This window comes from Salvelinus alpinus, chromosome 26 (assembly GCF_045679555.1).
Source record: "Salvelinus alpinus chromosome 26, SLU_Salpinus.1, whole genome shotgun sequence".
Lineage (NCBI taxonomy): Eukaryota > Metazoa > Chordata > Actinopteri > Salmoniformes > Salmonidae > Salvelinus > Salvelinus alpinus.
In genome coordinates, this window is record NC_092111.1 from 26,286,459 (window position 1) to 26,309,350 (window position 22,892).

At 42.0% G+C, this 22,892-nt stretch overlaps 2 protein-coding genes across 6 annotated transcripts in view; both read left to right on the forward strand.

Annotated features, from left to right (window-relative positions):
• Positions 1-4,408, forward strand: part of LOC139555069 (phosphoprotein associated with glycosphingolipid-enriched microdomains 1-like) — a 78,862-nt gene extending 74,454 nt beyond the window's left edge. For all 5 annotated transcript variants that reach the window (XM_071368519.1, XM_071368518.1, XM_071368521.1 and 2 more), the window contains 2 exons: positions 695-745; positions 972-4,408. In XM_071368519.1, the coding sequence (XP_071224620.1) occupies positions 695-745; positions 972-1,331 (411 nt within the window). In that variant the 3' untranslated portion in view covers positions 1,332-4,408. The remainder of the gene's footprint in view (positions 1-694; positions 746-971) is intronic.
• A 5,897-nt stretch (positions 4,409-10,305) lies between these two features.
• Positions 10,306-22,892, forward strand: part of LOC139555070 (zinc finger protein 704-like) — a 91,192-nt gene continuing 78,605 nt past the window's right edge. Inside the window, exons 1-2 of the mRNA XM_071368523.1 lie at positions 10,306-10,921; positions 17,066-17,286. Of these exons, the coding sequence (XP_071224624.1) occupies positions 10,664-10,921; positions 17,066-17,286 (479 nt within the window). The 5' untranslated portion in view covers positions 10,306-10,663. The remainder of the gene's footprint in view (positions 10,922-17,065; positions 17,287-22,892) is intronic.

Consider the following 22,892-nt stretch of genomic DNA (forward strand, 5'->3'; position numbering starts at 1 on the left):
AAGATGAATATAGATGGAGAGATGCTGAATATTGATGGAGGGATGATGCTGAATATTGATGGAGAGATGCTGAATATTGATGGAGAGATGCTGAATATTGATGGAGAGATGCTGAATATTGATGGAGGGACGATGCTGAATATTGATGGAGGGACGATGCTGAATATTGATGGAGAGACGATGCTGAATATTGTTGGAGATGATGGAAAGATGATGCTGAATATAGATGGTAGTGGTCAACCCTTTCTGGTTCTACATTCAAGTTATCTCACCATCATCCTCACCAGTCCCCATGTAAAGTCATTGGTTAACCTTGGGTTGTCTAACTCAAGATTTACATCTTATATGTCCTTGACCAAGTGAACAATGGATTTTAAACCAGGCTTAATCCTCAGTACATCCAACATATAGGAGGCGTGAAGTAGTAGCCAGCTAGCTACTGTACCAGCTCTGATATTGACACCCTAGAAAGGTGTTTTTGGTTAATGACCCCATCAATCATAAGGGACTGTATATAGCAGCTATACACAATAACATCGCTACAATTCTCATTGTGTTATAACTGATTAATCAGTAATGTTGTTCATAAATGATTGACTACATATTATAGACCTGCTTAGCTCAGGTGGGAGTATGCACAACAGACATGGTTCTTTTATATTGTAATGTGTAGACTTGTTGTTTTCTGTTCTAGTTGCTCTCTCCCTCACCGGGGCTTCACAACCATGTGCTGTCGGAGAACGAGGTAGGGTTGTGACCTTCCACTGAACTCATTCCCCTATTGTCCTGATGCTTATATAGGAATCACTTGAAAAAGAGATGTCAGTCTAACTGTGACTTCCCTGGTTGAATAAAGGATAGATAAATCAAATAGTCCTTCGATGCTCACTCTGACTGCATTCTCTCCTCTCGCTCTTTCTTTCTCTCTCTCTCTCTTACTCTTGCTCTCTCTCATCCCTCTTTCTCTCCAGCTGTCAGACATGTACTCCACAGTGAGGAAGACACACCTAGACGTGGAGGAAAAGGAGAGTGACTACAGCAGCATCGCTGAGATCAAAGGTCTGGTCCCTGAGTCGTCCTCCAGTGATCTCTACGCTACTGTCAGGGACATCTACCCCCAGCTTGGAGAGGGGGAGTCGGACCCTCAGGGACCCCCTGGGGACCTCCAGGAGTCCCCTGCAGAGAGCATCGACCCGGGCTATGAGAACGTCTGCCTCACTAAGACTGGTAGTGGAGAGGACTTGGGGCTGAGGAACCAGGTTCAGGAGTCAGACTATGAGAGTGTAGGTGAGCTGGGCCTGGGGTTGAACAGGGAGAGTTCCCGTCTCTAACTGGGGAGTAAAGCTACAGTGCGGGGCCTAAACCTGAGCCTCACCCTCAACCCCAGCCATTAGCCTAACTAATAGCCTCACCCTCAAACCCAGCCATTACCCTAACTAATAGCCTCACCCTCAAACCCAGCCATTAGCCTAACTAATAGCCTCACCCTCAACCCCAGCCATTAGCCTAACTAATAGCCTCACCCTCAACCCCAGCCATTAGCCTAACTAATAGCCCCACCCTCAACCCCAGCCATTAGCCTAACTAATAGCCTCACCCTCAACCCCAGCCATTAGCCTAACTAATAGCCTCACCCTCAAACCCAGCCATTAGCCTAACTAATAGCCTCACCCTCAACCCCAGCCATTAGCCTAACTAATAGCCTCACCCTCAACCCCAGCCATTAGCCTAACTAATAGCCTCACCCTCAACCCCAGCCATTAGCCTAACTAATAGCCCCACCCTCAACCCCAGCCATTAGCCTAACTAATAGCCCCACCCTCAACCCCAGCCATTAGCCTAACTCCTAGCTTTACCCTCAACCCCAGCCATTAGCCTAACTCCTAGCTTTACCCTCAACCCCAGCCATTAGCCTAACTCCTGGCCTCACACTCAACGCTAACCATTAGCCTAACTCCTAGCCTCAACTTTACCCAGCAGCCCTGATGACAGGAACACCTCAGGGCTCTGAACTTCAACCTTCAAACCTACTGCCCATCACCAATTCAGGGTTTCCGCCCACTACCCCCTCAGTGCAGTTTGGGTGTGCACACAGCCCAGTGATATCTGATTGAATTATCTATAATCTTAACTCTCCATCAATTCATGGTGCCCTTAAATTACAATGTACGTACTCGGGGTGCTATTATATCAGTATCTGAACTATGAAATCATCGTCCGTTTTGAAGTTATTGGCGTCCGTCCACTTTGATGTCGCTTCTCACTCTTTATCATGGTGCACATCACTGAAGATTGAAGGTTAAGCTACATTATCATGCGACTGCTATCAATGTGGGAAGGAAGTACAATATTTCTACATTATCCATCACCATCATAATTACTTCCTCAGACTATAAAATAGTACATTTCTAAACATTTATAGCCAGTCATTAAGAATTCAGTTTATTTTATAAGGCTGGTGACAAGCTGACTGGCCAGTGACACTTTGTCAGTGCCTTGTGATTGAAAACCAATGAGTCTTTGTGCCATAATGGCGTTCTATAAGGCACTTATAAAGTTATGAGTAGAATGTTTCCCCACAATGTAATGTCACATTTGATATCATCTGTTCACCCTTCCTAGTGCAACATTTCATTCAGAACATCATGATAAATCAGAGATATGATAGATATGTGTACTTACATACTATTGTGAAATAAGTAGCCTCAAGTCAGGCAGTGTAGACGGCTGAACTCTAAATGGAACGGCTTGTTATAGTTTCTAAAACATTTTTTATTTGATTTACATGTCAGCCTTTTATTTTTCTTCATCAAATTCCTATTTATTTGACGATGGTGGATCATTGTGTGATTAAGGGATATCAGGAAGTGTGTTTGTTTATGAGGGAAACTTGAAAAGGTTTTGTACATAGGATAAACAAATGAATAAGTGGGTTACCATGGTAATAAAGTAGTAAAGGTACTCATGAATAATCCAGACTTTTTAAAAAGGACTTATTCATTCAAACAAAAGACGAACAATGGTGAGACCATATCTATCAATGTTGTTGTGATATCTTGTGTGAATTGTTCAACTCAGTTGTTGTTTTCTCTATATTTCTTCACATGATTCAAAATGTATTTAAAATACTTATATTCGCTCAATGTGACAATATGCAACAGCAAAACGGTGTGTTAATGCAGCTGTATTGATCAAGGTGTATAATATGTGTTTGTATGGCATGTTTATGCTTACCCTGTAGGTACGCATACTATTGATACGGTGGAAAAGGATTTTAAAGCACAAAGTGTCAAAGAACATTATGCTACTTCTTCTGTGCAGAGCTTATGGCAACAACAACATCATACATACATATAACCCATCATGTGCACAATTATAATATCAAATGCTTCTAACTTAACTATTTGAACAAGCACTATTAAGGTAGCATGTGCTGATGACATGCTAACCGAGGGTTGTATAAAGTTAGAGTACTATTTCATTAAGTCAGCTAATGTATGAATTTGCAAATGGTAAAGTATATTTTGTAGTATGTATGCATGTGATTTGGACTGCTTAATAGTGGCTATAAAAGCACATACAGTAAAACCATGATGTCATTTTAAGGGAATACATTTAGGCTAGCTGTAAGTATGCCCCTTACTCAGAGTGACCTAACTATTGTTGAAAATATACAGTGGTTGATTGAATGGTGGCGTATGACAGTTTGGGGTTTCTGTATTCTGTTTAAATAGGACACCATCTCATTGGTTATTTTGTTCTGTTTTATTCAAGTATGGTACATTGTGTTGGTACAGGCATTTTAAAACAGAAAAGTCGAAGTTGGTACTTTTAATTTTTTTTAAAGAAAAGTGAATGAATATTGTTGTTTGGTGTTTATTTTCAAACGAACTGAGTAAGTTGTGACTAAATAACTAGCTATTGCAATGATGATATCTGCATTTGACAGTTAAACAATAATATTGTCTTACTTTTCCTCCCATTTCTCTGTTATCTCAATATTGCACATTATTGGTGTATGCAGAGTGAGTGAGTGGATTTCATTACACATGCATGAGCTTGAATGAGCTTGTTGACGACAAACCAAGCGCCCAGGTTGACTGATATTATATTCACAAATGAAATCCAATAAGAAGAGAAAGGACAGTTCCCACTAAATTAGCAACAATTGATAGACATGCATTAAAGATGATATACATTTCAGATGTCCTTTAAAGCAAGGGCCCTGCATATGAGGTTTTACACACATTTTATAGAGTCTAATTGTCATTTCATTAATGTTAAATCGCAAAAATATGACCTTTTAATAACCATTGTTCTCCCCAACAGATTCCAGATTAGTTCATGTAGCAGGAAATGCTTTCATTTAAACCTAATGGTGTCTATGGAAATGCCATAAAAGGCTTTTTTAACAAACGGTCTGTCAAAGAGGAACATTAGTGCCAAATCTCACAACCAAAGGTACCACACACAGACGAGCGTACGCACACACACTCATACAGGAGGGAGTGGGTTGTGGGGGGGGGGGGGCAGGCATGCAGAGAAAGTCCATCATAGCACCCTCTCATTCAGCCCACTGTAATAATGAGACAATACATTCTCAACAAGCAGCAGAGAATTCCTTACCATTGTCTTTCATTATGGACGCTGCGTCTTTCATTATGGACGCTGTGTCTTTCATTATGGACGCTGTGTCTTTCATTATGGACGCTGTGTCTTTCATTATGGACGCTGTGTCTTTCATTATGGACGCTGTGTCTTTCATTATGGACGCTGTGTCTTTCATTATGGACGCTGTGTCCCAAATGGCCGCCCATTGTCTCCGTAGGTCACTACTTTTGGAAAGGGCCTATAGGACATTGGTCAAATGTATTTCACTAATAAATACTATAGGTATAGGGAAAAGGGTGCAATTTGGGATGCAGCCAGAGCAAGGCTTTCTTTGACAGTTATGTGCACATCTGTCATAAGATTCTATCTGGTTTCCTGTGTATGCATGAAAATATTTTATGACCATAATTCAAAAATATTAAAAGATGTATAACAAGTAAGTGTGCATTTTTTATTCATGAAGATAGCTTGCAGGGGGAGAACGGTGTCTTATACATTTAATCTGGATTAGCTATTTGCAACAGTATTGCATTAATTCATTGAAAGTTTGTCATGTTAGCAGTTAAACAGGCTCATATGGACCATTCATACATGCAGCAACAAAAAATTGTATAGGCCTACCCTCTCACCAAAAGAGGGAAAATAAATATTAGGTAGCACTAATTTCACAGTAGGTCTACTCCAATGTTTCAGCACTAAGCTAATGTCATGTCTGCTGAGTGAAACTTGAAAGTTGTGAAAATTCTGTGCAACTTCCAGCACGTTTACTGTGAACACTGAGGCGGTACTCGCTTTAAGTTACAGTTTTAACAGTGGCGCCATGTTAAAAGGCTTACCAGAGTGGCATACCATCAAAAACAATGGAGAACATGCATCCCATAACATTTTAACATGGAAATAACTGTTATATCATTCAGCCTACAGTAGCAGACAATGTGTGGTGTTCAATGTAGGCCTACATTCCATGAGACTTGAAAAAAAAGCATACAGGGCTTGACATTAACCTGTTTATCCACTTGTCCTTCAGACAAAGAGGTGACTGAAAATGTTGTTTGATGCAAGAAACCACTTTACAAAATAAATAGCGTTATTATTCCCATACCATTATTACAGAATCAGACAAATTACTGTATGCTACCCTCTGCTTATTGGCTACTTAGCTTATTCAAGCCTGTCTCAAAATACGAAAAAAGCTCTTTACCTGACTCGCTTTTCAAATATGTCTAGAAATGTATACGTTTTGTGCTCTTGTAGGAAGCAATCGCTCCCATATTGCTAAAACAAGCACATCTACTCACGACCGCTCATGCTGCAAACACAGTCCAGTTCAAAGTAAATGACACAGATCCGTATATGGCAATGGTCTATTCTTGCATATAACCCTCCTGCAGCTCAAATTGTTTATGCTACACCGGTCTGTGTAGAGTATGGGCTGAGTAGTGTGTGTCAGAGCAATAGAATCCTACTCCGATGTGTTCTGCCTACAACAAAATATCTTGCATAGTTAGTTTGGTTTCGGTATGTTGCATTGAAAGTGGCTAATAATGCATTGATTTGATCACAATTGCCAAAGTAAAGGGACACGTTAATAGTGTTAACAGGGAAAACTCTAGAACAGTGGTCACCAACCTTTACTGAGTAAGATCACTTTGAGTCAAAATGCAAGCCAAGATCTACCGCTTAACATGACTTAAAAAACATAAGCCTATCCAACCTTAACCAATTCAAAACAGTATTGTAGCAATTAGGTTTGTGCAGTAAGCTATAGGCCCAATACATTATCATCACATATTGGCTTTGAACGAATTGCCCTGCCAATGCATTGTTGTTCGGGCCATTTTTTATATTTATATTTCAACATTTGAGGTAGGCTATATGATCACACCGTTAATGGATCCGTTGTTGTATTACTTGTAGAGCACAGCTGAGTGAGGATACATTTAAATAGTTAGCCTTTTATTTTACTGGGCTGATTGATGGTGCCTGCATCTGATGGTCAGTCTCAGCAGAGGGAGAGAGCAGCAGACTGAGGGTCTCTCTCAATATCCCCTCGCTCTCCCTTTCCTCCACTGTGACCATAAAGGGACACCATCTTCCAGCTGATGGCGACACTCCAGGTGCTCTGCATCATTTCTGCTTCATGCACACATTCATGTTGTTACTCCTATGAACAGAGAAAATGAAATATTCCTCCATTTAAAAAAAGACCCTAGCTGCTAATAATAACTCAAGCCTTTAGATACACTTTCCTACTCATTCATTACTGATGCAGTGCTTTTGTAAGTGCTGAGTGGAAATAGGAAGAGCTCGCATTTTATGGCTTATAAAAGTGTTGAATATAAAGTGTAGACAGTGCTGAGTAAGAACTTAAACTTGAACTCGTAAAAACAGCATCTCTGCTGTATTCGTTGACAGTCTCTCTCTAGTCATGGTTTTAAACGTTTTGAAATCTCACAGTATTAACTTTGCTTTCATGCCTGCTACGTTACTGCAGACACGTTCATCTGAGCCATCTGATTGGCCAGTTTAAGGCGTGTAGTCCACTTGATTTGTTCTCTGGGCCTGCCTGGAAGGCAGAGTATGTACCTTCAGACACATGAAATGGTTTCAAAATTAGAACAGTTCACCTACCCGGCGTGCAGGGTAGCTAAAACTGGTGCACCTACCTTGAACAGGCTGAGACGAATAAAAAAAAATAGGAACGCAAGGTTTTATCGTTGCTTTTTTTACAGAAATGTTTGGCGATCGACCAAGAACCCCTTGGAGGTCGGTTGGTGACCACTGCTCTAGAAAGTTGAGTGAAGTTCAATCTGGTGCTTCTCTCTGTGGACTGATATTTCTGCGCAGCAGTCTCGGGAACATTTAGCTACACACACTAAGGAATTGTTATGGTAATACCAAAGGACCAGGCACCATTTTTACTACTATCAGATATTCTCTGTAGGTGGCTACTTAGCATACCCAGTTAACACAGTGCCTTAAAATAAAGTGCAACCAATTATTGTTTTATACTGAAGAGAAATATTAAGGCAACAATTTACAAGATTTTGCTTAGTTACAGTTCATATAAGGAAACCAGTCAATTGAAATAAATTAATTAGGCCCTAATCTATGGATTTCACATGACTGGGCTGGGGCGCAGCCATGGGTGGGCTTGGGAGGGCATAGGCCCACCCTCTTGGGAGCCGGGCCCAGCCAATCAGAAAGTACGCCCCCCCGCTCCTCCTCTGACCATCCTGCAGGTGAAGAAGCCGGATGTGGAGGACATGGGCTGGGTGGTTACACATGGTGAGGCCGCTTGAAGGTACTGCCAAATTCTCTAAATGACGCTTATGGTAGAGAAATTAACATTCAATTATCTGGCAACAGCTCTGGTGGAAATTCCTGCAGTCAGCATGCCAATTGCACGCTCCCTCAAAACTTGAGACAGCTGTGGCATTATGTTGTGACAAAACTGCACATTTTAGAGTGGCCTTTTATTGTCCCCAGCACAAGGTGTTGTGTAATGGTCATGCTGTTTAATTAGCTTCTTGATATGCCACACCTGTCAGGTGGATGGATTATCTTGACAATGGATCAAATGTTCACCAAAAGGGATGTAAAAAAATGTGTGGATAAAATTTGAGAGAAAAGCTTTTGTGCATATGGCACATTTCTGGGATATTTTATTTCAGCTCAGGAAACGACGGAGAGAAGAGGAAATTAGGAGAGAGGGGGTAAGGAAGAGGATAAAAATGGGACCAGCACTTCACATGTTGCGTTTTATATTATTGTTTAGTGTAGCTCACTTGGGTAGGCCTATGATCATTTTGCCCTAAACTGTGAATCTTGCTTTATTTGGTTCGAGGTGACCATGATGATAGAGAGATTCTGACCCATTTTTCTGATAGTAATCATCAAATTAATTATTTGATGCCTTATAAATCCAGGAGCAATGCTTTTCGGTAATGACCGTCATAGCTCCTAAAATAAAACTTTGTGGGCTAATAGAAGTGTACAGAATAATAGTAAGCTTAGATTTGGTTTAAAACTATAAGCTTTATGCTTGAAATATACACAATAACACTAGCTTCTCAACTAGTCTTACTGAGCCTGGCTGGTCTAAATGTTTCTTTGCGCTACATTCCCATATTTTTCTCCTCTCCCCTACCCCTCCCACTTCGTTTTCTCTTCCATCCATCGTTGCGTCATTGTTTTGGATGGAGCCAAAACTTGTCTGTTATTTTGACAAAATACACAATTGGCCGCTCTGACAATGGGAATACATGTCCTTAAAGATGGAAGGCAGGCGAGATCAGGTGGGACCCTTCTAGCCAATGATGGGGCAGATACGCGTTTGAACAACCTGCCATAGAGATAGATAGAAGACTCGTCTTTGTTTCTGTGTCATTATAGCGTCTGTGACAGCCTCAATGGCTCTGATCATGCTATCTCCATTTTAAAGTAGTCAATTTTCTTCTTCATTGGCTGATTGCTCCCAATTTATGGGAATCCCGACCCAGTTGACCACTTTACGGTGGTGGAAGCCCTCAATGCCAATGTCCATATTAAAAATAGGTAAATCCATGAGGAGTCCTCTATAAAGTATTTTTTTTTTAAGTTGCTGAAAAGCCACGTGCGTTCACTTTTATCAGTGCATTCTTAACAACCTAACCATTACGAAACGTATATTAGATCAAATAACCTCACGAGAAAATGACTAATTACAATTGTTGATGACCAAATTCGACACTCTCCCTTCCATTGACCTCTATACAAAAAAATCCCAAATTCCTGGGTTCATTTTTCGTGGACAGATTTTGAAACGTCGCTTCCTGTCTGATGGAGCGTCCTCTCCAACTCCCATTAGTTTATGTTGGAGGGAAATTGAGGGAGTTTTATTAACCTGAGCCCCGGTGCACCGGCCCGTGACGTAAACAGGCAAAAGAGGTGAGGGAGGAGCGCCCTTGTCAAATCGAACGTTAACCTAATCTGCGTTGCTCGGTCATGTTGTCAACAAAGCAGCATGGTGAATCATCCATCCTCTTTCCCATAAGAATTATGTTCACATTTTTTGACTAGTTTTCATCGGGAAGGCTTATAAAGCGTTTTTAGCAAGAGCAATATTTTTTTAATGGTAAAACAGAGTCCTATTCATTACTCCACGTGCTTAATCTAGCCTGGGCTACATCACTTTTGTTTTGAGCGACTTTTACGTGGGTTTTGAAGGGGGCATCTGGCTCACGCCCGGGAGACAGCCCGGTTCCAAAACGAATGCATTCACTTTTCACTCGGTTTAAACTCATTCACTGGGGTAACCCGGGCCAGATAATAGAATCCCCTCACTGACAGAAAAATGTGCGTAGCCCAGTGGAGGCGTGTGCTGGGCCGACCAATGGGAGCTCGAGTCAACCGCGAGACCGCACATGTTTACAGGCAGCAATCCGCCGGTAGAGGCGCTGGATCTTGGCATTCGGCTACGGACTGGCATCTCTAGAATATGGATCTGGAGTCACTGTACGCGGCTATTTCAGCAAATTTCACCCTGTCAGACGGCAAACCGGTGTAAAATATGTGTGTGAAACTTAAATAATTTTTCATGTAGATCACAATTAATATATTTTTTGGTGTATTGGCGAAGCCCTTTTGTTCGGATGAAAATGTACTGTACAAATGTCATTGTCGGTCCTTCAATTCAGTTCCGTGTTTTTGTGCTCTCTCACGAGTTTAGAGGGAACAGTCAGGAAAACAAACAGGTCGAACGAAGAAATATCAGTAGCCGGTCTGTTGAAGAGGTTATTTCACGGGGAATGGCTTGTTTTCATGCATTTGTTAATCCATGCATGTAGCTTTTTCTACACATATTCGTGCTTTCGAATATCGTTCGTTTTGACCCGTGCTAGCAGCAGAGTATGTTGCCGCTTTCTAACATTTGGTTTGGGTTTATGGAGCACGTAGTCTATCCGCTGCGGTGTTGTGTTTTTCATGTCAGTGTTTATCAATTCTAACTCGACGTCCATAGATAGATATTGACCGCATTCCGCTTTAAATTCGGTACTATACATTTATCGCTATGCATACGAGGCGTTTGGTGAAGCGTTCAATCCTGGGGAGCCGGGTGTATGCGCCGAGTCCGACAGGGGACGGGGCTCCGTTGACAGGAGTGGTACAGGCTGTCAAGCAGGAAAACAGAGATGTTTCAACTGGACCTCGACGTAACGTCTACACGTTACTAATGCAAGACGGAAGCCTGAAAGAATTCTCCGAGGACGAGATAGCCGTGGGCTTCAACCAAACGACGGCGAAAGGACCGCTCAAATCCAGCTTGAAGGTCTGTTTGTGTGTGACCGGGAAGCCTGCTGTTGTTGTGCAGCGGTATTTGCAGCGTTTAACTGCTTCGTGCACAGACGGAGAAAGAGCGTGTTATTACATCCATTGCCCGCCGCTGCAACCGGCTATTACAAGCTATATTAATGATAGGCAGACAGTCACACACCCAGAATAATCCAGATGAGATTTATGTTGTAGTGCAGAACTACAGATTGAATAATAACAATGCACTGTCAAAATATTTAGCATTAAATACAGGACAAAGGGGTTCCCATTGAATGCTTGATTATGATAGGGCCCTATCTGCGCATTGTTTTTCTGACCCATTGACTGTAGATTTGACCTAGTGGGTAGTTGGCAGACGCAAACACGCTCTGCAGCATTTTGGACCGATCATTGATGTAATAAAACATCCCAGATTGTACACAATGCATCAGTCGCATATGACACTGGCAATTCATGCATATTAACCCGTCATTGCATTGAATATGTCATTATAATGTAGGAATTCATGTAATAACAGTAGTTGCATTTATTTTATTGTGTAGGGGAGGGAGTAGTATGTAGTCATTAGCTAGGATATTTGTTTCATTCATGTCACACTTGTGTCCTTGCTGCTACTGAAGAAAACAATTGACTTTAGGCTAAATAACTAGCGTAAAATAGTAGATGTCATATTATTATGCCACACTGGATGGTACATTGTGTTCCTAAATATCAAGATGTATTCCTTCCTGTTATGAGAGTGACCTAATTGCCTGCCTTTAAAAGTTCCAGCTTGATGGTGTCGCATGGTTTCACAACAAAGATGGTCTGGTGAGGCTGCCTGCTTGGTGGTCCCTTATAAAAGCAGCTCCTATGATGAGAGGGGAATGCATGTGACTGTGTTGGATAACATAGCCTATAAATACGTATTGGGGGTTTGATCCAAGCAATGGGGTCATAGTTCAGTGACTCGAGTGGAAAACAGGCATATGGATACAGTTTCAAAACAGCAAATGTAAACATCTTCATAAAGGCATGACAGAAATGCAAGATGTCATAGCGTGGGTATTCATATGCACAACCATGTTTTATTATCAAACCCATTCTATTATGCAAATAGTGGTCAAGTACAGTCTCATAAAGATCAATGTAAGTAGTACGTTTGCATAAAGGCACGACAGAAATGCAGGACGCCATAGCCAGCGACTCCTAGCAACCACATTTGATAAACAAGCCATAATAACCATTCCATTTTTAGTCAGATTGTAATCATTTTTAAGTAATAGCTCTCTAACAGAATGGTAGCTTCCCTCAGCACTGCTTAATTTTCTAAAAGTAGAAACACAAGACATGGGTAGAATCAGGGGACGGAGGGAGAGGAAGGGGTCAGAGAATGAAGGGGGGAGAGGCTGGCGAGACAAGAGGAAGGGGTGAGAGATGTTTAACTGAAGAGGTTCACATCTCCCAGCAAGCAGTTGCTGTAGCAGCTGTAGTAACAAAGCACGGCTTGGAGAAGAATCTGGAGCTATGGCAAGGTGCCCAGAATGCCAAATGAGCACCATTCACTTTAGAGGAAGGAGGAGTGGATGGATGGATGGAGGGAAAAGGGGATGGAGGGGGAGGTGGGAGAATGCCACTTGTTGTTATAAAGGAAGGAGGAGTGGATGGAGGGATGGAGGGAAAAGGGGATGGAGGGGGAGGTGGGAGAATGCCACTTGTTGTTATAAAGGAAGGAGGAGTGGATGGAGGGATGGAGGGAAAAGGGGATGGAGGGGGAGGTGGGAGAATGCCACTTGTTGTTATAAAGGAAGGAGGAGTGGATGGAGGGAAAAGGGGATGGAGGGGGAGGTGGGAGAATGCCACTTGTTGTTATAAAGGAAGGAGGAGTGGATGGATGGATGGAGGGAAAAGGGGATGGAGGGGGAGGTGGGAGAATGCCACTTGTTGTTATAAAGGAAGGAGGTGTGGATGGAGGGATGGAGGGAAAAGGGGATGGAGGGGGAGGTGGGAGAATGCCACTTGTTGTTATAAAGGAAGGAGGAGTGGATGGATGGATGGAGGGAAAAGGGGATGGAGGGGGAGGTGGGAGAATGCCACTTGTTGTTATAAAGGAAGGAGGAGTGGATGGATGGAGGGAAAAGGGGATGGAGGGGGAGGTGGGAGAATGCCACTTGTTGTTATAAAGGAAGGAGGAGTGGATGGATGGAGGGAAAAGGGGATGGAGGGGGAGGTGGGAGAATGCCACTTGTTGTTATAAAGGAAGGAGGTGTAGCATTGACCGACTGACTGACATTATATGCGGCTCCCACACAGACAAAGGCATGTGTTGTTTTCAGTTGATTTGACATCAGACACCCTAACTGAAGCTAGCTAACTGACTGACTCTTTGTTCATCAGCACATTGCTCCTCATTGGTTGGTTGGCCATCGTTTGCCTGCATGTCATACGACGGGGCCATGTTTAGATTCCTTCATGATGGATAGATGAGTAATCAGATGGGAGAGAGAGAGTCCGGTTCGGTTGGCTTGCGCTCTGCCAAAATCATTCACCAGGCAGTGTAGCCAAGGCAAGGCCTCCCCTTGCTTTGAGGGAAGGATCATGGATCCTGCCGTCACAGGGCTGTGTTGGTGAATGGAGAGTACTAATCACTATCCCGACTGTTGCATTTGGCTATTGTAATGCGCAGTGACGTGATGGTTCAGAGAATGAGATCAACATGGTTAACTAGGCTACATCACCAGACACATTGAATGTTTTAAACCAATCAACTACTGCATTACTGTACTCCTGATCTCCTCTTGTTTTGTGTGTAGTCTACTGTGTAGTGACAGAAGTTGGAAGTTCAACTGTAATAACATTGTATGTTTATTTTACTACAATAATATTGTATGCGCTGGCTGGCTATGTAAGCAAAATATTTATTTTCTTTATCCTGGAGCAAAGCCCTCCCCATTAGGTCAATTCACATCCTTGTATGTACATATAACCTGTAATCCATGTAAATCTCCTGAATTCTACAAATATATAGCTTTTTTAATAATAATATTTCAATCTTTAATAGCACTGTTTGATGAAATTTTTTATCCGAATACATTTGATGATATATAGCCTAATCTTTGAACAATACATCACATGAGTTGAACAAATACCATTAGGATGAAAGCGAGTATTCCATGACTCCTGAGCTATTGTCAATTTATGATGCATGAAACTTCTTTACCTTTGGCCTACTAGAGGTGAAAAACCTCATGCCTAAAGCAAGAACATTAATTTTGTGTGTGTGTGGTGTGTACAGCATGGTAGCTTGTTAAACTTACATTATTAATCTCCTGAATTTAGGAGCTGCGAGACAGTTACCCCACATTGAAAACTCTTGACACGTGCAACTCAACTTACATTTTATGGTCGATTTGGCTAGCTCTGCAATTTCCTGCCATGCATGAAATATCATAATTCATATGGCTGTAAAAGGAAGCGATGGAGATTGGTTTGGTTATAGTCAAATAACTGGTCTAGGTAACGGTTAATCTTTCTCTTGGTTCAGATAATCCATCTTGTTGTTTAACTCAAGTCCTGTTTTCAGAAAGGCTTTCTCGCTTGTTAAATGTTTGCTCAGCCAGGTTTTTATAGATAATAATCCATATTTTATCTCATTAATCTAAGCCAACTGTTCAAAACTGTGTGTGATCGACTGACTGTGTGTTTCCTGTAGTTTTCTCTTCAGTTGAGAGCTGATCGTGTTCCAGTGTGTTTTGGAGATGAGGATCTCCATCCCACTGTAAATCTGTATGGGCATGTTGTCCTTCAACACTCTGCTGGTGCAGTTAGCCATGTGTATCTCTCTCTCTCCCTGGCCTGTGTCTGCCCTTTCCGCTGTGGGTGTGTGTTCACCGTGCATGTCTGGATGGTTGACGTCTTTATTTAAGGGGCGCCCAAAAACAAGTGTGCACGGCATGCTACACACACGCTATCTGTTGCCGTCCCGAGTTATTTTGTGTGTGTGTGCTGCTTCGCCTCACATGATTGTTTCCACGGGGTAGTGGTTTACGGAACGTCAGGGCAGATGCTTGCTTGTGCAAAAGGGAATGGCTGTTATCACCACCGGGGCAGTGCAGCAACAAGAGCAGCCACCTTCAGGGGCTTTCTCACACAAACAAAGAGAGTCTGGACTTTGATATATTTGAAAGTCAAACACCCTCCACTGGTAGCATACATCCTGTTGGTGTTAGCTCAAAGCTAGCAGCATTAGTAAACTGTCTGTACTAGAGGTTGACCGATTATGATTTTTCAACGCCGATACCGATTATTGGAGGACCAACAAAAAGCTGATGCCGATTAATCGGCCGTTTTAATTTTTTTAATTTATTTGTAATAATGACAATTACAACAATACTGCATGAACACTTATTTTAACTTAATATAATACATCAATAAAATCAATTTAGCCTCAAATAAATAATGAAACATGTTCAATTTGGTTTAAATAATGCAAAAAAGTGTTGGAGAAGAAAGTAAAAGTGCAATATGTGCCATGTAAGAAAGCTAATGTTTAAGTTCCTTGCTCAGAACATGAGAACATATGAAAGCTGGTGGTTCTTTTTAACATGAGTCTTCAATATTCCCAGGTAAGAAGTTTTAGGTTGTAGTTATTATAGGAATTATAGGACTATTTATCTCTATACCATTTGTATTTCATTAACCTTTTGACTATTGGATGTTCTTATAGGCACTTTAGTATTGCCAGTGTAACAGTATAGCTTCTGTCCCTCTCCTCGCTCCTACCTGGGCTCGAACCAGGAACACAACGACAACAGCCACCCTCAAAGCAGCGTTACCCATGCAGAGCAAGGGGAATAACTACTCCAAGTCTGAGCGAGTGACGTATGAAACGCTATTAGGGCGCACCCCGCTAACTAGCTAGCCATTTCACATCGGTTACACCAGCCTAATCTCGGGAGTTGATAGGCTTGAAGCACAGCGAAGAGCTTCTGGCAAAACGCAGGAAAGTGCTGTTTGAATGAATGCTTACGAGCCTGCTGCTGCCTACCACCGCTCAGACTGCTCTATCAAATCATAGGACTTAGTTAGAACATAATAACACACAGAAATACGAGCCTTAGGTCATTAATATGGTCGAATCCGGAAACTATCATCTCGAAAACAAGACGTTTATTCTATCAGTGAAATACGGAACCGTTCCGTATTTTATCTAACGGGTAGCATCCATAAGTCTAAATATTCCTGTTACATTGCACAACCTTCAATGTTATGTCATAATTACCTAAAGGTCTGGCAAATTAGTCGTCCCAAACTGTTGCATATACACTGACTCTGCGTGCAATGAACGCAAGAGAAGTGACAATTTCACCTGGTTAATATTGCCTGCTAACCTGGATTTCCTTTAGCTAAATATGCAGGTTTAAAAATATATACTTCTGTGTATTGATTTTAAGAAAGGCATTGATGTTTATGGTTAGGTACACATTGGAGCTACGATACGCACCGCATCGATTATATGCAACGCAGGACACGCTAGATAAACTAGTAATATCATCAACCATGTGTAGTTAACTAGTGATTATGATTGATTGTTTTTTATAAGATAAGTTTAATGCTAGCTAGCAACTTACCTTGGCTTCTACGGCATTCGCGTAACAGGCAGCCTCCTCGTGGAGTGCAATGTAATCAGGTGGTTAGAGCTTTGGACTAGTTAACTGTAAGGTTGCAAGATTGATTCACCCGAGCTGACAAGGTAAAAATCTGTCGTTCTTCCCCTGAACGAGGCAGTTAACCCACCAGTTAACCTAGGCCGTCATTGAAAATAAGAATGTGTTCTTAACTGACTTGTCTAGTTAAATAAAGGTGTAAAAAATTTAATTAAAAATCGGCCAAATCGGTGTCCAAAAATACCGATTTCCGATTGTTATGAAAACTTGAAATCGGCCCTAATTAATCGGCCATTCCGATTAATCGGTCGACCTCTAGTCTGTACATGTGAGTATTTGCTAGAATGACAAAGGAGAGACTGGAAGGCAAACAAAGATGCGAAATCGCACTACATATTTTATTTCCAGATACAAATCCTCTTAGGTTTTTGCCTCCCAGAGTCCCAGTCTTTACTCTTCTATATTGATCCAGTCATATCTGTTCTCCTCTGCAGCAGAGCTCCTGTAACGGCCGGGGGGACGGGACTCCACACCAGGGCCAGAACGGGGAGGCCAACTCCCTGAGCCCAGATGCGGTGGAGGGGGAGCGGGCAGTGGATGGCAGGTGGACAGGGCGCACCTTGGAGGGTCCTGAGAGGGACCACACCCGCTCTGTCTCCCTGCTGGACCAGAAACGCAAGGTGGTGTCATCCAGCATCGATGTGCCCCATGCCAGGTGAGTTTCCTTGTGCTACATGTATGTGATATACACTGAGTGGACAAAACATTAAGAACACCATCCTTATATTGACTTGCACCCCCCCTTTTACCCTCAGAACAGCCTAAATTCGGGGCAGGGACTGTACAAGTTGTTAAAAGCGTTCCACAGGGATGCTGACCCATGTTGACTCCAATGCTTCCCACAGTTGTCAAGATGGCTGGATGTCCTTTGGGTGGTGGACGATTCGTGATACACACAAGACACTGTTGAGCCTGAGAAACCCAGCAGCGTTGCAGTTTGACACACTCAAACCGGTGCTACCATACCCTGTTCAAAGGCACTTAAATATTTTGTCTTGCCTATTCACCCTCTGAATGGCACACATACTCAATCCAAATCTCAAGGCTTACAAATCCTTATTTAACCTGTCTCCCCCCCTTCATCTACACTGATTGAAGTGGATTTAACAAGTGACATCAATAAGGGATCATAGCTTTCACTTTGCTTCACCTGGTCAGTCTGCCATGGAAAGAGCAGGTGTTCTTAATGTTTTGTACACTCAGTGTATATCACTCCGTGTACTTAGGTGTGGTACAATGGATCGATGACGATGGACTGAAATTAAAATCTGATCTTTTAAACTATATGATCCGTCGCCTTTAAAGTGCTTTAACAGGAACCAACAGGTTTGCATATGGCTTTAATATATATGACCATGTAGGCATTACACTGCTGTGATTCAATAAAGATACTACGATCAAATAGATTCATAATGCAATGTGCATAAAGAAAATATGCAAATTTTTCCACCAGTGGTCTGTTTCCACCAAACAGACTTGTTGCAGATAAGTCAGTGCGTAATGACGTAGTGCACACAAAATGTATTCGAGTACCAAATACAAGTCTAAAGTCTAATGTGTTTCCATCGTATTTTCAACTCTACTGCTAGTTTTGTCACAAAAACTGTTGCGTTCAATAGACAATGTGCCTCCTCTGGTCTTGACATCTGCGCTCTAGCCAACAGCTCTTAGATACAGTGCAGGTAGACTAGTCTACATGATGAGATTATTATGGATAAAAGCGAGATTTACATTTCTGTCAAACAGCATTCAAGCATCGATCATCGTGTCACCAGAATAAGACCCTCAATATTTTTGGGGAAATCTGCATCAAGCTCATCACCCTGTGAAGTTCATCCTAATTTATTTCATCTGTTGCCTAATCAACTGCATGGTTTCCCGAGTCGTAATGGGAGGACGACACAACATACACTGTACACTACCTGTCAAAAGTTTTAGAACACTTACTCATTCAAGGGTTTTTCTTTATTTTTTTAAACAATATTCTACTTTGTAGAATAATAGTGAAGAAATCAAAACTATGAAATAACACACATGGAATCATGTAGTAACCAAAATAGTGTTAAAAAAAATCAACATTTATTTTATATTTGGGATTCTTCAAATAGCCAACCTTTGCCTTGATGACAGCTTTGCACACTCTTGGCATTTGCTTCACCTGGAATGCTTTTCCAACATTCTTGAAGGAGTTCCCACATATGCTGAGCACTTGTTGACTGCTGTCCCTTCACTCTGCGGTCCAACTCATCCCAAACCATCTCAATTGGGTTGAGGTCAGGTGATAGTGGAGGCCAGGTCATCTGATGCAGCACTCCATCACTATCCTTCTTGGTAAAATAGCCCTTACACAGCCTGGAGGTGTGTTGGGTCATTGTCCTGTTGAAAAACAAATGATAGTCCCACTAAGCCCAAACCAGATGGGATGGCGTATCACTGCAGAATGCCTTGAATTCTAAATAAATCGCAGACAGTGTCACCAGCAAAGTACCCCCACACCATAACCCCACCTCCTACATGCTTTACGGTGGGAAATACACATACGGAGATCATCCGTTCACCCACACTGCGTCTCACAAAGACACGGCGGTTGGAACCAAAAATCTTCAATTTGGACTACAGACCAAAGGACAAATTTCCACCAGTCTAATGTCCATTGCTTATATTTCTTGGCCCAAGCAAGTCTAATCTTATTGGTTTCTTTGCAGCAATTTGACCCAAGAAGACCAGATTCACACAGTCTCCTCTGAACAGTTGATGCAGCAAAGCTGTCAAGGCAAAGGTTGGCTATTTGAAGAATCTCAAATATAAAATATATTTTGATTTAACACTTTTGGTTCCTACATGATTCCATATGTGTTATTTCATAGTTTTGATGTCTTCACTATTATTCCACAATGTAGAAAATAGTAAAAATAAAGAGAAACCCTTCAATGGGTAGGTGTTCTAAAACTTTTGACTGGTAGTGTGTGTGTGTATATACAAAAGTATGTGGACACCCCTTCAATTTAGTGGATTTGGCTATTTCAGCCACACCCGTTGCTGACAGGTGTATAAAATCGAGCACACAGCCATGCAATCCCCATAGACCAACATTGGCAGTAGAATGGCCATACTGAAGAGCTCAGTGGCTTTCAACATGCCACTATCATTGGATACCACCTTTACAACAAGTCAGTTTGTCAAATTTCTGCCCTGCTAGAGTTGCCCTGATCAATTGTAAGTGCTGTTATTGTGAAGTGTAAACGTCTAGGAGCAACAACGGCTCAGCCGCGAAGTGGGAGGCCACACAAGCTCAGAGAACGGGACCGCCGAGTGCTGTAGCGCGTAAATTATCATCTATCCTCAGTTGCAACACTCACCACTGAGTTACAAACTGCCTCTGGACGCAACGTCAGCACAATAACTGTTCATCGGGAGCTTCATGAAATGGGTTTCCATGGCCTAGCAGCCGCTCGCAAGCCTAAGATCGATCACCAAAAGCTCACCTCCATTGGACTCTGGAGCAGTGGAAATGTGTTCTCTGGAGGGATGAATCATGCTTCACCATCTGGCAGTCCGGCGGACGAATCTGGGTTTGGCGGATGCCAGGAGAACACTACCTGCCCGGCTGTGTAGTTCCGACTGTATAGTGCCAACTGTAAAGTTTGGTGGAGAAGGAATAATGGTCGGGTTGTTTTTCATGGTTCGGGCTAGGCCCCTTAGTGTGTCTAGATGGGGGTGGAAGAACTTGACTTGCCTGCACAGAGCCTTAACCTTAACCCCATCGAACACCTTTGGGATGAATTGGAACACCGACTGCGAGCCAGGCCTAATCGCCCAACATCAGTGCCAGATATCACTAATGTTCTTGTGGCTGAATGGAAGCAAGTCCCCGCAGGAATGTTCCAACATCTAGTGGAAAGCCTTCCCAGAAGAGTGGAGGCTGTTATAGCAGCAAGGGGGGACCAACGTCATGTTAATGCCAGTGATTTTTGGAATGAGATGTTCGAGCAGCTACCCACATTATTTTGGTGATGTAGTGTATCATTGCGTGACTCCACATTTACTTCGATTTGATGGTTATTATTAAATCAGTATTTGAGCATGAAGGCGTTTCAACAATTAATTTTACCAACACAAAAGATCCCACCATGTGGAACGAACATTATCTGTTTGCGTTTAGAAAATTGTACCGAAACGACTTGTTTCCATCACAGCTGTACATAGCCGCAATAAGTATTGGTGCTGAGGGTGCTGTAGCACCCCCTGATAAATCAGAATACAATTTATATATTTTTAAAGTAGTGTACTGGGCCGTTTTACTCCTTTTAAGAGCAGACAAAAAAAATGGATGGAAAAGGGGTTAGTGTGACAGAGCGAGGCCTCTATCCCAATTAAAATAGTGGGGTGTTGGCACAACCTGTATCCATAGGTCATAAGTTCAGAACACACACTAATAATATTCATCTCTGCAGACCAACAACATAAGCCTAGTCATTCTAGCTCAGCAGCCCAATCCTTCTAGATTTAGATTATAAAGGCATTGATCCCTGAGATGTGAGTTACCAACCACAGATATGTTCAGAATAGGCATTCAATTCAGCTTAACAACAGTAATCACTCACATATATGGATGTATCCAGCGAGACCCACTCCTAGGAAAAAAATATAAAATACATCTCGGCAGTATAAACAATCTACAGGTATCTGCCTTTACTGGCACACATCCACACACTGAGAGGCACGTTATAAATAAAACTGCATCCCAAATGGCACCCTATTTCCTAGTGTACTAGTTTTGACCAGGCCCATAGGGCTCTATTTCGGGAGTAGGGTACCATTTGGGACAGATCATATAGTGGTGGTTTTAGCTCAGTATGCGGTTATTGTTTCTCTGTGGTCAACAAACTGCTTTTTCCCAGCTCCCAACTCCAGAGCAATTAAAAGTGAATGAGTGTCTTCATGGCTGTGAAATGCAGTCTAATAAAAGAAAGACACACTTTTACCATTAAATGGCAAACACTCATGTACTATAAACTATACTGGTGTTATACGCCAGGCATTATTTCTCTATTAGACGGTAGATGGCGGAAATCGGTTTGGAAGTCTTTGTAAAAGTACAACAAAAACCAACACACACACACACACCATCCAGATCCATCTTGCTGTTTTTGGACTCATTGATGTAATATTATTTGTTGATGAACTATTGATTTGGCTCTCAAAGTACTTGTCTCTCTTCAACCATTTTAAAGTACAAATATCTCTATTCAGATTGAATTTATTTTATGGATGAGCCAAGGAAGGTTTGATAATTGCCCTTTTGCAAAGGAGCAGTGATTTAAAATAGAGATTTCTGTTGGCATCACTGGATAGCTTATTGATCATCTCGATACCTGTGTATCTCTTCAGCTTGTTAATCCTCTCCCATGTGAGCATACAGCTATTAATCCTCCATATCCAACTAATGATATGGTATAGAGCAGGATATTGTATCAGGGAGATTATCTAGTGTGTGCACATTTTAAAGTATATTTTTTATTTTGTAAAAAAAAAAAGTTGAATCCACCAATCAAATTGACATCCAAACATTTCAAAGGTCCCTGTATGCATGGACACTCAAGGGTACAGAAAACACCTCCTTCTGCAAACCGCTAGACTGCCCACGAGAGCTGAAACAGCAGCACCTAGCCAACTGTTTTGCCCTAGTGTCTTTGGCAGGCTCGCAATCACATACACATACAGGTAGCCTGCAGCCTCTGGTCAGCTTTATTTCAGCTGAACTGTGCCGAAAACAACCTCCTGTATGTGTGTTAAATAACTGGCATATCACTTAAGGCTGTATTCAGTCTATAAAACAACACCTAGATCCAGCATAGGATGTTGTTGCAGATCACGTCTCTGTATGGTATATCCCACGGAGTGCTCTGCCAACTTGTAGGTTCCGTATTCTTTTCATCATCTAGTTATCTTCTTTCTCCTGAGCAATTGACTAATTTCTTGAGAAAGAATTGTATACAGTAGGGTTGACAGCCATTGTCGATGGTGACGACATTGTTAGGAGTGTGTATCGGAGGCGGAGTCAGGTGCTGGAGAGCAGAGCAGAGTGTAGTGAACAGGTGCACTTTTTATTCCGGTCAAAATGACAGCACAAAATAACAATAAATGTGCCCAAAACACGGAACATAGACAAAACGTAATGCGCGTAACAATATCCACAATATCAAAATACACGTAACACAAACAATCCTACACAAAGACATGATGGGGAACAGAGGAATA